At 39.5% G+C, this 15,479-nt stretch overlaps 2 protein-coding genes across 5 annotated transcripts; one reads left to right on the forward strand and one right to left on the reverse strand.

Annotated features, from left to right (window-relative positions):
• Positions 1-617: 617 nt before the first annotated feature.
• Positions 618-9,069, reverse strand: abraxas2 (abraxas 2, BRISC complex subunit). Of its 2 annotated transcripts, none has more exons than XM_029449571.1 (9): positions 8,924-9,069; positions 7,414-7,504; positions 5,993-6,029; positions 5,396-5,462; positions 5,040-5,230; positions 4,337-4,456; positions 3,744-3,828; positions 3,538-3,655; positions 618-3,340 (listed from the first exon to the last, which is right to left on the reverse strand). In XM_029449571.1, exons 1-9 carry the CDS (start codon positions 8,993-8,995, stop codon positions 2,769-2,771), a joined length of 1,353 nt encoding a protein of 450 aa, XP_029305431.1. In that variant the 5' UTR covers positions 8,996-9,069; the 3' UTR covers positions 618-2,768. The 2 variants fall into 2 exon arrangements, with proteins under 2 accessions (XP_029305431.1, XP_029305430.1); XM_029449570.1 differs by having other exon boundaries at positions 4,337-4,459.
• On the forward strand, positions 9,015-14,775 carry eef1akmt2 (EEF1A lysine methyltransferase 2). Of its 3 annotated transcripts, none has more exons than XM_029449572.1 (6): positions 9,015-9,218; positions 9,679-9,744; positions 9,949-10,063; positions 10,527-10,634; positions 12,305-12,521; positions 14,022-14,775. In XM_029449572.1, the coding sequence occupies exons 1-6, from the start codon at positions 9,106-9,108 to the stop codon at positions 14,117-14,119; spliced, it is 717 nt and encodes a 238-aa protein (XP_029305432.1). In that variant the 5' UTR covers positions 9,015-9,105; the 3' UTR covers positions 14,120-14,775. The 3 variants fall into 3 exon arrangements, with proteins under 3 accessions (XP_029305432.1, XP_029305434.1, XP_029305433.1); XM_029449573.1 differs by having other exon boundaries at positions 9,133-9,218; positions 9,679-9,734; XM_029449574.1 differs by lacking the exon at positions 9,679-9,744 and having other exon boundaries at positions 9,092-9,218.
• Positions 14,776-15,479: the final 704 nt, after the last annotated feature.

Consider the following 15,479-nt stretch of genomic DNA (forward strand, 5'->3'; position numbering starts at 1 on the left):
CTCCAAAAAGAAAACAAAGGCACATCATATCGCATATGCATGTCTCATTTATTATCCCCCCCCCCCAAGTTTAAGAACCATATTCTGTCCAAGCAAGTCCTTGGTCTACTTTTGTCAAGTACACACATCCAGATAAAGGCTGAGAAGCTCGAGCTGTGCACTGGACTTTGTGCTTTCAGGGAGGTGTTTATGTTGCAATGTCCCACACAGGGAAGGAAGGGAAGGGTCACCCCATACAGTAAGAGTACATTAGTGTATATTTGTACTATGCTGAAACTTGAAAAGGTATAGGATACTAACAATGTTAGTCCTCATGCTTTATTCTAGCGGCCCTCAACACCAGAGCCTTGCTGGTTTTCACTCTAGCCATCAAGTCAGGGTTAAATCTGGGGATGCCAGATAGAAAGACTTAAAAAGCAATCACCTAAGGACTAAGGGCAAGGATTAAGAGTGAGGACCAACATTGAAAACTTCTGCTCTATACCACCACAACACTCAACTGAGACAAGCTTATACAGTAAGTGCTGTTTAAATGCTACCCCCCTCCCCTACTATACATTCATTATATATTTCCTTAGTATATTCCACTACTCAAAGGAAACCATATTCCTAACAAATTGATTTTGCAATTTATTTTAACATTGTGTGATTGTGTTACTCTGGGTGATTATAAAGTAACATTTTGAGTGCCAGTTCCCGATAAGTGATGCATTGGCATTACACATCAGGGCAAATTAAATGAGGCAACAAAGAAAAACATGACATACAAACAGGCCGTGTAAATAAAGTGGAGCTTGTTCACAAGGCAAATCTTCTCCCACAACATGTCTTTGTTTGTGAGTGCAACCTGCTGATCATTATGTTAGTTGTCCTCTATGTGCAGTGCAAATGTCTGTCCATGCTGAATACAACAGTGTCTATTGAGCGGTTCATGCAAGGAGGGTGTCCTACATCCAGCACCCAATAAATCCACACCTTGTTACTCAGTTGTCTTAAAATGCGCTAGATGGTTTTTTTAAAGGTCATCAGCATGTCAGTCATGCTCATTATACCATCCCTGCCTTGCAGGAAGTATCAGTTACCAAGCAGATTGCCTCTGACTTAACAGTTATAATTCCAGTTCAAAAATAATAAAGCAAGCAGTCACAGCTGCAACCATGAGATGCAGATCCACTCTGAAGTCGTCAGTGAAAGCAAAAAGGGAAAACAGCTTTAGGAAGCAGTGAGGATTGTTTCAGGTAGACAAAACATCAAATGAGGCATATACCTGCAGGACTAAAAAAAAAAAAAGAAAAAGAAAAATGCTGGAAGTCGATTATTGCAAACACAACACAGTTTGTTATAATTGTACCTCTCAAAAGAGAGATCTGTGAATGTGTTCCTTGTGCTGATAGAAACTGCCCTGAGTGGAAGGCACTGTATACTGAAGCAAGGTCATGATGTTTTCATCACATTATCCAGGTCCATACACGTAACATTGACCCAACCAGGTCAGAACACATGAGGTCTGCTGTCGACTATGACAAGGTGATCGCACTCTCTCTCTCTCTGTTCACAAGGTCACAATTCACACACACTACAGCAGGTATCAGCCTTCCATTATGACTTTAATAGAGAACAAGTCAGTGAGCTGTGAGCTTGAAGTGGTTATATGATCACGGTCAGTAGTATTGGCGACAACCAGCACTGTGAAGTGGAAGTAGCAGCCAGGTAAAGAGAACAGACAGATGCAGTTTTTTAGTGGTAGCTCTCTGTGTTGCAGCAGCAGGAGGGAACCTTAAGCATCTGGTTAGTAAAGCTACAGTACATTGTGTTTGCCCTGTGAGCCCCATACAACACACAAAAGCTGAGCAGAGTTTGGCTCAGGGTGGCCGAAGAGGACTACTCAAGTGGCACAACATGACAGCATTGGTATAGCACAATAATAAAGAAATCTTAGATTTTGTTAAGCGCATACAAGTTCAGTGTTAACCAAGAGGAACAAGACATTGACATTCTTGTCAATCAAATTAGACTAACTATTAATCTGACAAAATATATATATATAATTATGTCTATATAAAGAACCCATTTAAAAAGTGGCAAAGTAAAATTTGTTTGAAATCTATTGTTTAAATCATTTAAACAGGCAACTGTATGATTCATTTAAGACTGTGGAACATGAAAAAGAAAATCTATTGTCCAAAATCAAATGAGGGAAATGTGCATGTCAAAGACATTCTAGTTACATAATTGATCTCTTTTCCCAAAAAAAACAAAAACCATTTGCCTACTTCTTAAAAACAAAAAAAATACAAAAAAGAGTTTGAAGGCCTCAAAATATCCCCCCTTTGCTTTTCTTAGATAGATTGTTTATAAGAAGGCAAAAATAATAGTGCAAGAGGTAATGCAAGAGTGGGTGCTTAGAATTGGTGATGCAGATGTGAAACAAAAAAGATACAGAAAGAGTGGAGCAGGGCCTGTCTTTTAGAGAGCCAAAAACATCCACACTGAAGTACCGAGACCGACCCCATTCCAAAAATAAAAAATAAAACACAGACGACTTTTCCCCCAGTGAGACACACCTGGTAAGCCTGCAAAGCCGAGCAAAGTTTCCCCTTAAAATGGAGATCAGACGAAGACAAGAAACACTCACAGCGGGACACCACCTGTGCATGCCTTTCACTTTCAGGACTGGCACTTATTTTGTCTATCTTTGATTGCTTGAGATGCCAACCTCTCAAGGTGCGTCACTTATTTGTGTCCTGTACACACCCTGTGGCATGTTTCTATGTGGTCTGTGAGCCACGGGCGTCCCCATCCGGACTGAGGGCAGCTGGTCGGCCTTGTGCTAAAACGCTGGCAGAGACCATTGGCAGATGACCGGCTTCACTCACTAAGTTCTCATATTCGCTACTGTCCTCGTCTTCTTCCTTGTCGTCATCCTCATCTTCTTCGTCATCTTCCTGCCCTGCAGCTTGTCTGTCTAATGAGTCAGAGCTCGATCCGTCACCATTTCCAAGGTACGGGGTACTGGGAGCGGCAACAGGATTAGAGCTGGCACCGAGCCCGAGGCCCAACCCGAGGCCCATCCCCAGCGGGCCAGGGGTAGGGTGTCCTGGAGAGCCCACAGCTTGAGGCCGGGGCAGTAGAGCGGCACTGGTAGGCGGGGACGAAGAGGGGAGCAGAGAGTCATCCTGGGACAAGAGGTCAGTGTAAGATGAAGGGTTAGGGGAGGTACTGGGCCGCTCCGGAGCAGAGGGTGTGTGGAAAGTTATCCGGGAAAGAGGGGACGCCTCAGAAGGTTCTGTGTTCTCCTCTGGAGTGGGATGGGATTCTGCATTTTGGGCCTCACGGAGCTCTGTGGAACAGAGAGAGAGATGCAACTGTTAAAAAGGGTAAAGCATGGTGATCATTTAGCAAACAGAGGAAATCAAGTTTAACTGGTTGACTGATCATATTTCTTTTTTAAAGCCCTGAGGTAAAGATCAACCCAAAAGAACTGCAGCGTAATATCTTTTGTTTCATTAGTATTAATAATCCAAAACAGGCACGTACTTCTCTCTTCTTCTGCCGTCTTGCGTTTCCTGAGAGCAATTTGTTGTTTGAGTTTGTTCACATCCTCTTGAATATTCTCCTTCACACGTTCACTTTGTTCTACCTCCCCACACACAGCCTGAAACCAACACAAACAGGTGACACACTCGCACAGAAATGGAGAAAACAAAGTCATCTCGTGAGTATTTCACTACATGTCAGCTCACCTGCACTTTATCCTGTAGCGCACTGTAGACTTGGAATATTGTTCGGATATCCTTCATCACACCATCTTTGTCAAAGAATTCAGCCCTGGAAAGATATTTACCAATAGAGATATATATACATTACATTATTCAAGACATAATAAATAACATCGCACAGAACAAGCTCACCCGGTTTGTTCATCTAAAATCGATTTCAAAAGACATTACAGCTGTAAAGGTGTGTAGTGGTATAACTGTGGAAGTATTCTATATCATAAATCAAACACATTCCCTGCCTGTCACATAAAGACCTCAGCTGAATGAAATAAAGTGATCTAAACCTCCTGCAGTTCAGATTACACTGACGTACACTATTCAAACGTTCTATAACAGAAAAAGTGCGTCTAAGCTTCGACACAAAGACACAGAAATACAAGCAGACGCATGTGCAGCCTGTCACATAACAGCTTTTAACTGCAGGCAGTCACAAGCAAATGTATGCTAATAAGACTTACACACAGTTTCAAGTGTAAAGTACAACATGGGGAACCCAAAAATGGGAGTTAGCAGTGACATGGGTGCAGAGCAAAAATAAACTCGAGTGCAAACCTTACCCATGCTCTTTGATGACCTGGGTGTAGTTGAGCGAGGTGTTGGGCACTGAGGAGACTTTGTATTCCTGCTGGCTCGTGTTGCCAAGGTTTGGGATTGAGAGGGTGATCCTCTGGTTGAACCTACTGAGTAGAGATGAAATGAATACTTTACACATATCATAATATTACATACAATTATTTTGAACACAATTATGAACTTTGTTTGCATGTCTTTCTTTAGTGAGATGGATTCTGGTGAGAAAGATAAATCTCTCCACATAGTTACCGTTTCAGTATTTTGTGACTTTGTGTTGATAATGTATCAGTGATAATCCAGTATCACATTTATGCACAAAGTTAGTCAGTTTTAACTTTCTAAACGTAATTTGATACGTTACAAATGGAACAATATGCAACATGAGGGATACAGCAATCTGATTCTTTCTCTCCCGGTGATACCTCAACTCTGATACCAATTCCCAATCCCGTACCACTAATCATTGGGATCATTTGTATGCAAGTCAAAATGGAGACTGAATGAAAGGCAGAAACACTGATGTTCTCTATGACTTTGATGAAGAAATTTAATTGTGGATCGATCACATAATGATTTTCACCCAATTCACTTAAGGTCATAATTGACCCAGATACCGATCAGATCGGAGCATCCCAAAAAGGAACTAGAATAAATAGACGAGGGGGGAGGACTACATGCAGTTATTACCTGCGGCTAGGTCTGAAGAGCACGTACTCCAGTGCGTGCGTGGAGCTGTTGGCGGTGGAGATGAAGCTGAAGAGAAGGAAGACGAGGTCGGGCACACCAAGCAGCTCAGTCAGCTGTTTGTGGATGATCTGTTCCCTGAAAGACATCTGCTGCTGCGTGTTCCTCCGGAACCGGTACCAACCAATGACGTTCTACAGTGACCCGAAGAAACAAATCTTTTAAAATGTGCTTAATCTAGTAAAATCTCACTAATCCAACTACATTTAAGAGGAAGTGTGGCCTTGGTTTAAAAAGGTATCAGATCATTTACAGGACACGATGCATGTTAAAATTACAATAAAAACAAATTCACTCACTTTCCGCCTATCTTTAAGAATGGTGTTGAGGTTTTCTTCATTGAGTTTGCCTGCGTAGTCATAAAAGCTAATGAGAGGAAAAAACAAAACCAGTTAGTTTTAACTGATTCATCATGTTCCTACTCTGCCTTGGCCTACTTCTTTCTTCTTCTTCTCACCCAATCTTGTCAGATGGGGCCATCTACTGTCCAATGTCAAATTAACTCAGCCTGTGCTGAAATGGATGTAAAACGTATATTTTTACAATGACCTAACACTAAGATATCACAAGCTACTCTGCATAATAGCACTTTTTATTGAGGGCCAAAACAACAATAATACATGTTCAGAGGTCTCTGGCACTCTACATGCATTAGGCAGCATTAGCTCTTGCCACTTCAACCTGCCATACCTTGTTATGAGTGTTACAACAACGTTATTGTCAGGTTTTCCTAAATAAAATGATCATGGCCAAAAGATGTTGGCCATTTGTGTTTCCCTAAAGCTGTGTCTGTTCACAATCGTATGCATGGTGACATTTTGGCACATTACACCATGTCCATTGATCATTTATGATAATAGTAGCTGTTTGAGAAAAATAAATAAATCACATCTTACCTAAATAACTGTGCACAGGGATCATGGTTATGGATTTCTGTTGGGAACAAATAGTGACAGATGTTTTACTTATATAGCATCATAAATGCAAAATATATTTTTTTTTAAAAAGAAGATATATGCCAAATAGTAGACAACCAAAATTACAAAACAGAGGACTACAACCTGTGGTCATTCACACAGGTAACTTCATATTCATGAAGATACCTGTAATTTATATCTCCACAAAATGACAGTAAAGCTGAACTCACAAGTAAAGCTTCTGTTACTAAATATGTTATTACATTGGCTTGTTGTTTTAGTTAGTAACAAAACAAAATCACGTGCCAAGCAACTCTTATTCCAACCACCTAAACAAATGAGGTGATTAGCATAAGTCTGCACACGTCTGTGACTGAAGCAGAAGGATAAGCGCTCAGCAAAAAGCGGCTTATTGGCATAAATTCTTTCTCAGATACATATCACATTCCAATGCATAAAAGCATGCTTCTCCTAATCGGACTGAAGTGGCAGAGGAGACATTCAGGAAGCAGTAAAACCAAGCAATCGACACAACTGGTAAAAAATATCTGAGAGTGATTGTGTTTTGTTCGCCAGTCTCTTGAAGTGTCTTGCCATTGTCAGTCTGCTTGGTGGATATTGAAAGATGTGCTTTGTAGAAACTGTATCTAGCATGTCATTTTGCTTTTTATTTAAAGAAGCATCTCCAACTAGATATGGCAATCTACTTCAACATGCATAGTTAGTTATCAGTCTATAGAAGCATTATTAAGGGCCCTGCACACCTAAATATGCATTTTATTTATTGCTGATTAAACTTCTCCTTAGGTTAAGGATAGGAAATGCTATTGTTAGGATTATGGTATGGCATCAAAAGGTTGTCAAAAGTTGTCCTTAATAGATGCAATCAACAGACTGACTGAGATGTCAACAACTTCAGTCACTATGTACACTACTACACGCCTACACAGCCCTGGGAAGAGCTTTTAACAGGCAAAATAAATGAGAACACCTGTGTAGGCAATGGGGCTTTAACACAACTTGTTTTACGACATGTTTTCTGATAAGCAATGTCTTTTTGAAAAAGGTGCAAAAAAAGGACTAAATTGAGCTTTTTCATCATTGGACATTTAGACTTTTCATAGTAGAAAAAGAACAAGTTACTATTAAGATTAATAATGGCTCAGTTATATTAAAGTCCCCAAATACCAGGACCCTGATACTGAGGAGGCTAAATGGAATTCAGCCTTCATTGATATTATTATTATTTACACTTGTGCTTTTCCAACTGGGATATGAAAAAGGCTTATGAAAATGTGATCATGTGAACTTCTTAACAGTCGCTTCAGGCTTCAGTCACAGACTGAAATGTATCAGTTGCTACTTATTGCTCAAGTTGTTTTGTCTGTTTCAGGACTTACCTACTACTTGGAGCAACTCTGCAGTGCTGATCTGTGTGTCACTGATGCTGACAGTCTCTTCTTGCCTTACATCTCCTAATAGGAAGCCCTCCTGTGCAAATACAGTTTGACAAAACTGTGGTTAGGACACTTATGTAGACCTGAAACAATTATTTAATTAATCAATTAGTTGATCAACTGAGAAAAAAAGAAAAGAAAAAAAATCTATATAAATTATTTGTTGAAGTTATTTATCAAGAACAAATACCATATATTGTTTTATATTGAAAATCTTTGGGCTTTGTTGCTGATGGTCAAACAAAACATGCACTTTGAGGACGTCACCTTAGAGCTATGGGAAATGGTGATTTCTCACTATTTTATACAGTAAACAATGTAGTGATTATTAAAAAAAGACTGATTTACTGGTTTAAAAAAAACAAGAATTACAGCTGTATAGTAAGGTAATATGGAAAACTATACATCATAAAGGATAAAGTTTTTGAACATGAGTGAGTGGATACAGAACAACAATATACTTAGAAACACTGAATCACAATCAAAACATTCCTTCAAATCAACTTTTTGTTTTGGAAAATTAGGTCGTTTACTTCTTACAAAAGGTGACAATAGCTGGTAAAAAAAACACACAGCGCCGCCTTACTCTTTCTGCTTAATATGTCAGGAATGCAGGCAAACTTGTAATCATCAACTATCCACCTGTCCAGGCCGACTTTCAGAGTCTAGACAAGAGGCGCCGGCATGTAAACAGCGCTGACGTTAGCTTCGTGTGAAAGGTTTCTTTCCAATAAGCTAAATCACAAAGCATTTCTCTTCAATTACGGGTGTATAACAAGCAAGCCATCGCCAAAAGAAAGAAAAAGAAAGAAATATGTATGCATGTCAGTCACTTTTTGGACGGTATTGACTTAAATACAACTGACATTGGCTAGGTGGCTAAGAAGCCAATCTAGCAAATCGGAAACGACAAAAACAAAACGGTTTAACGTAACCTAGTTATGAAATCCACACCACTAACTTCATAGTTTTGATGACGCACTAAACTGATATCAGATGACAGGTCGAAGGTGACTGCAGACATTAGCAGAACCGGTACACGGAAGTCACTTGACTTGGTAGCTTAGCTAACATGCTAAGTAGCTAACTACAGAGTATTTCCTGGAACTCAAACTTTCCCAACAGCATTTCATATACTGATATAGTACATAATCGTATATAAGCTATTATAGGTACTGTTATACCTATGTATTAAACACATGTGCAGCTATAGCACATGAAATGATCTTAAAATGATTAGTTATGTCTTCATGTCACTGTAGCTACACAGTATGATTAAACCATACCTGCCGGTAAATAGACGGTACCAATACTAGCTAGCCAGCAACAGGATGATGACACTGGAAAACAACACAAACTAATGGCGTTTATGAACGGTCAGAAGCATCGTCGAGCAACACATACTTTAGCAACAATTGCCCAATACTTTGTCAACATAATTTTGAATACTTACATGATCTGCGTTTGTGTTGGCGCTGTGATAACACACAGAACTAAAAGTATAACCTGAAATGGATGCCGCCATGATGGAAACATCCCTATCAAACCCGATGCTCCCTGCTGTTGCAAGCACGCTCCTCCAACGCAAAGGCTTCTGGGAAATGTATTCGAAGATTTGACAGTCTCCTCACCAGCATGGAAGTCGCCACAGAAAGCATGGAAGTAAAAAATGGAAATTCATCGGAACCAGTGGACGACAGATGCTCAGATAACGATTTTGGACCTTCAATACTTGGAACGAAAGAATAGTGAGTGCCGTGATCCGTTAAATTATGATGGTTGGTTGTGCTCGTCAGGCTCCACAGCTAACGTTAGCTTAGCTACAAGATATAACAACAGAGCAAGTGATAGCGTTAACCGTTTCAAAATATGTTTCAGGACTTTTTTCTAAATCGCTAGGAGCCTATTTAGGTATTTTATCCACACAATGAGGGCTCCATTTACCAATGAGACGTAGAAGAAAAGAAGAAAGTTGAATTGTAAGCTAGAAAACAAATGTTAGACAGGTAAATGGAGAAATGAAAATAGTTAGAGTTGTAATTATGTTATCTTGATGCTGTCTTAAACAAGATAGAGCGGCAGGAGCAAGATAAATATTAGATATTAGCAAATTATTGAACCTTTAATTCAGGCTGCTTTGTCATGTTCAGCAACAATGTGCTTATAGTATTTATAAAACTAATTGTCAGTGACTTTACTTTTCTGCAGTTGGGAAGAGGCATACCAAAAAGAACTTGAGACATTCACAGACATTGGGGATGTTGGTGAGATATGGTAATCATATTCAGAGTATTGACATGCTGGCATGCCAGAATAAAGACAAGAATTTAAAAAAATCCACTGGTTATTACAGTATAAGTATTTGTCATGCCAAAATGTGATTATTCCTATTACGCTATCTGTTAAATGCAGTATTTTTGTTTTCTGACAATAACCTGTCCCATTACTAAAGTCTGTGTTCTTCCGTCTCCTTGTAAGGTTTGGTGAGGAGAGCATGAGCCGTGTGCTGCGATGGATGGACAAAGCGAAGATCCCAGAAAATGCTTCCATTCTTGACATTGGCACTGGAAATGGAGCCTTTTTAGTTGAACTGGTGTGAACGCTATTATAATTTTTACTTCACATGTACTTAATTTCAGCGTTGTTGAAGGGTCAAATCACAAAAATACAGAATTTTTAGTTGACGATTAATTGGTATACAAATAATTGCGATTAATTTCAATGTCTATTTCTGCTAATATTCCACACAGCGGTAAAGTTGTGTATGGCTTTGCAACTAGACCTACATTAGATTTTCTTCTTCAAAAGTTAATATGCAACATGGTAACACATTGTCAATGTTAACTGTTCCTAACATGTACAAAAATTAACTTAATTAACTAAATCCCACTAAGGGTTACGAGGAAAATGTTTGTGATTTAGGGGATCTGAGCGTTTTAATGGATAGTTTGTAAATGACAGCTAGGTTTAGTGTGATCACTTTGTTAAAAACGTATACATTTCTATAACAGTTGATCATCATTGTTCTTCATTTGCTGTGTTTGTTTTGTGTCCAGGCTAAACACGGATACAGGAATCTGACCGGTATAGATTATTCTCCGGCGTCTGTGGAATTGTCCAAAAACGTTCTGCAGGCAGAGGACTTGACGGATGTCCCTGTAAAGGTCGATTCATTTATGTTTGTCATTATAACTATAGCATTACTGTACAGTTAACTTGCACTAGAATCACAACACATTTGGCTGCCTTAGGGGCGACAGTCGGTCTGTTCCAAGTGTACATGATTATTGTGATGAGAAGTAATCACATATTTTCTAATTGGGATTTGAAAGCTTTGTGGGTTTTGCAGAAAATAAAGCTCTGACGTTGCCACTGAAGCGTTCACATTATGGCAGACTGAAATGTATATCTTTGCACTTGTATTTTATGTACACAGGTGTTAAAGTGCCTAAGCACACTGATGATGATATTGAATGATAGCATTTACACTTTTAATATATGTGAGTATTTGTAGTACTAGGTGAACAGCATGCTGCACAGCTGCTCAAATTAAAGTCACTTCACTTAAGTGCTTCAACGTAATATTTGAGTGTATCTGGTGGATCGTATGCCAATGCACAAATCACCCATTGATGCAAAAATAAATCTATTCCTAAATGCCAATGATACAATATAGCTTTCAGCACAGCGTGTGCCGGCCTGGGAAGGTTAGAGGAAACTCTCCTGTGTTTACTATGTGGGGGAGTTGGGCAGGAAGAAGGCCCTAGAAGTGATGGACGTCTGCCCACCATTCAGAATAAACCACCTCAAAAGAATTGGCAGGATTTTACACGTCTTCTAACATGTGTTTGCAAGAAAAACAAGTAGAAAGTGCCGGTCGGTCTATAAGGGATGTGATGAGTGAGTCCTCTCATGTGTGCATAATACAGTTGAATATATGTTATATGCATCACACACCTATGACTGTGTGTGCTTTGCTTGGACAGAAAGCTTTCTACTGAGGTCAATATTGACCTTAGCTGGACAGAGGGAGCACAGTGGTTGTGTGTGTGTGTGTGTGTGTGTGTGTGTGTGTGTGAGAGAGAGAGAGAGAGAGAGAGAGAGAGAGAGAGAGAGAGAGAGAGAGAGAGAGAGAGAGAGAGAGAGAGAGAGAGAGAGAGAGAGAGTATGTGGGTGTTTCTTTATTACTGCAGAATGCCAAAATAATTTGTGCCAATGTGCTCGTTTTTTTGTGCATGTGGTAGAGTGAGGCGTTTCAGCCACAGGATTCTTTTGACACTTCGTACCTCAAAGGTCATTCTTAGTTCCAAATCTATGTCACGCCATCTTTCCATTGACATTAGTCACACTCAGACACTTCACCTTTTATACTTTCCTTCAACATCTTCACAGTTTTTTCCGTTTTACAGGCTCACACTCAAACTGAACTCTCATCAGTAGCAACAATATATATGCATGTCTCTAGCGAATAACCATTGATCATACGCCATAAATCACACATTTTGTGACCCATGGTTTGTGAGTATGTTAAACTCTCCCCAGACATCTGGTGCTCTGCCCTCTGTCCAGATAAAGGGTTCCTTTCACTGGCGGTATTGTAGGTCAGCCACCTCTGCAGAATTCACCGCTGTCATGTCGGAAATTAGTTTTAAAGTTAACCAGTGAGGTATAACACATTTCATCTTCTGATGCTGAAAGATGTCCTCTGAGGGTAACTATATAGTTCACCCTTCATATAAAGACGAAACATTAGGCGCCATGTTGTATATTTGCTGTAGGGTTGATCAACAGGTAAACCTTTTTTTAAAGTCTCACTTTTTTCCCTGTATTTTAGGAGCTGGATTTCTTAAACTGCCAAGGGGAGCTAAAGGGTTTTGATGTCTGCATCGACAAAGGGACATTTGATGCAATAAGCTTAAACCCAGACAACTCCGTGGAGGGCAAAAAACTCTACGTCCAAGCTCTTAAAGATGCTCTCAAGGACAAAGGATTTTTTGCTGTCACTTCCTGTAACTGGACAAAAGAGCAGCTGCTAGACCGATTCAGTGAAGGTGAGGGGAAACACTGGAATTTAAATATTGTATGTCTAATCATTTATTTTGTTACATTCTGTTGAATCTTTATGAGAGAGGACTTTCTCGTCAGGGTAAGTAGTTCTCCAACAGTTGTACGAGGCTGATTGACTCTAAAAAAACAACCCTAATTAGACAGGTAATCTAGCCTGTTGATCAGGCTTTAATAAAAATGTAAATCATGATTATGTCAAGTCATTCCTTATACAGTTTTGATTCTACCTTGCCATCGCTCAAGCAGTTCACAGTTAATTATTTTCTAGCCGCATGCAGTCCTTTATTCACCGTTTTAAAGTATTGCAAAAGGTCAGTGCTTTGATCTTGGGCAATATATTAAGAAATGCATGAGATGTGTGTGTTTCTCATTTCCCACTGGTATTGTACGAAAGAGCCACACACTTTGTGCAAGCAATTGAAGCAATAGATGAGGTTTGGTCAGAATCAGCCCTTGAGAAAATAAGGTCACTATTATATTTCATTGAATTAAGAAGCCTCTAAATATGTTTATAAAGCTACATTAATGTCTGCTGTTCTGGCTAACATTCGTACCTGAGTTAAGAAGTAATGGCAGCACACAAAATAGTCCCTTCTTTTGGAAATTTGACATAGATGTGTGCATTCTTGCGCTACAGTACAATGTGGTTAACTACTTGTCAGTTGTTACCAAATGAATAAGAATGAATAGCTTGTAGTGGAAAACACAATAAAAAAAATCTAAAAATATATATCAGGGTTGCTTGTAATGATAAAGGCTCCCTGTGGAGTTATTGACCATAAAGCTGTTTTTCTTGGATTGGGAAAAACTGTCCAAAGCTTTCACACTATTTCACTGATCCACAGTCATTGTTAACGTGCCAAGTCGTGCAGCAATATGCCAACAAAGGCAGAGGAAAAGAAGATGCTGGATTTGAAGTACTTTTTCTTTTTTTGTAATTGGCTTTGCTAATCTTTCATGAGAAGGGAAATACATGCTGTTTGTTAGAGCTCAAGGATACACACCGTGGGTTTTGGTGAATAACACTGAATGTATATAACTTGTGAAACTCTGCAGGGCATCTTTTTTTAACTGAATACGTGCAGTGTTGTAAATGGGTTACAAATAAGGGGGAAACATGTTGAGTTGTTGTCTGACACACAGTCAAAACACAGACACGATTCCACAACTGCTTCAGTTACCTGGCAGGTTGTTAAGCTGCAGGCAACAACAGCCAGAATTTGGGCTAGCTTCCATTAGCTGTCACTCCTCTCAGTGTAGTCACTCTGGAGAGCCTGCAGGGGGCCAAAGGGCCTTGAGAGCTCATCCGTCACACTGACAGACTGTCTTTACAAGGCCCCAGGATGCACCACAGATGGTGGATGGATAGTTCTTGACTCACAGTTCTTCTCATAACCCCTCTGTAGCCATAGTCAACAAAAAAATGTTGATGTTCTGCTAGTTTGCACTTCTTAACTTGCACATTTCTCTGTGTTGCTTCACAGGTTTTGAGTTTGTACAGGATTTGCCATCACCCAGTTTCCAATTTGGAGGCAAGACGGGAAACAGTGTGACAGCACTCATCTTCAAGCGAGTACATTGATGCACAAGTCCCCAAAGACTATGGGACTCTGCACGTTTTTCTGCTTATCACAGGAAATCCACCTTTGCAGACTTTTTATACAAGACCTGATTATATAGTTGTGTAACTATAAACTATGTGTAAGGAAGCAGATCTGCAGTGTAACTGAGTGGGACGATTCTCTTGAAATAAATTAATCAATCTTTGTTTTGTTGCCGTCGTATTAACTTTGCATTGATCCACAATACTTTAGGAACCTGTTGTGTATATATATGCATATAAAACTGGTCTGTAATAGAGTTTTGCAGAAAATTAAGTTTTATTCAAGCAATTTTTCAGTCTTTGTTCGGTGAGTTCTCACAGGCCTAGAGGTTAAAACTCATTCTGTATTCATTTTGTAAAAGTGCTTGAAGGGAACGAAGATATAAACAATCATTTGGACTGAACATTTTTTCCCTGTTTTCCATAAATCATCTTATAGCTCCTCAAATTACTTTGCCAGGACCCTGTTGAGATTGTTTGAAAACCACTGTTCTGTCTTACCAGGTAGTTAATTGCATCCATCTTTCATGTCATGTGAAAAATAGCCCATACCTAATTGGCTAAACTGGAAACCAGCAGAGCTTGGGGTCCCGAGGACTTTTGACAAAAAGAATAAACAAGAGGCCATGCTTTCTGTGGAAGAGAAGCCTGTCTGCCATTTCCTTTCTCAATGGCGTGATTAATAACAGTCAATCTCTGGATCCTAATTGCAAGCTGTGCCTGTGGTCCAATGGGAGCTGTGGATGTTGAGGCACGCTGTTGAGTAAACACATGCAAGCTTTACAAGAATTACTGCCTGGAATTTTACAAGGCTCTGGATATCCTGCCTGGATGTGCATATTATGCCCACGTTCACAACTCTCACAGATTTTCCCATGAAGTGAAACCTCCTCCATTGAATAGCCTGTCCTTTACCTTTCGTCAACGTTCACTCTCACTAAAACAAAACACCTATAAAGGCAGATCTTTTTTGATTTTGTTATTAGATATTAATATGTACTGAAGTTACCTCTGTGAATATACTGCAGCCTGCTCATTTCCCTTGCACAGGTGCTGTTGCTAAGAAACAGACTACACCACAATCCATTTTGCCTATGTAAAGTCACGAGTTTCTTTGGTCAGTTTTTCCATGAAACATCATTCCTCACCGTGGACTTGGGCTTGAATCAGAATTAGGTTTGTTGCTAAGAAGGTTTTCACATACAAGGAATTTGACTTGGTATTTTGGTGCATAATGGTGGAAATATACATAGTAAGAGAAAAGTACTGCAAGTAAAGAATCTTAAATATAAAATAGAATTGTATAATAAAATGTGTAAAATATATCTGTTGCTGTGAT

Source organism: Cottoperca gobio, chromosome 15 (genome assembly GCF_900634415.1).
Source record: "Cottoperca gobio chromosome 15, fCotGob3.1, whole genome shotgun sequence".
Taxonomy (NCBI): domain Eukaryota; kingdom Metazoa; phylum Chordata; class Actinopteri; order Perciformes; family Bovichtidae; genus Cottoperca; species Cottoperca gobio.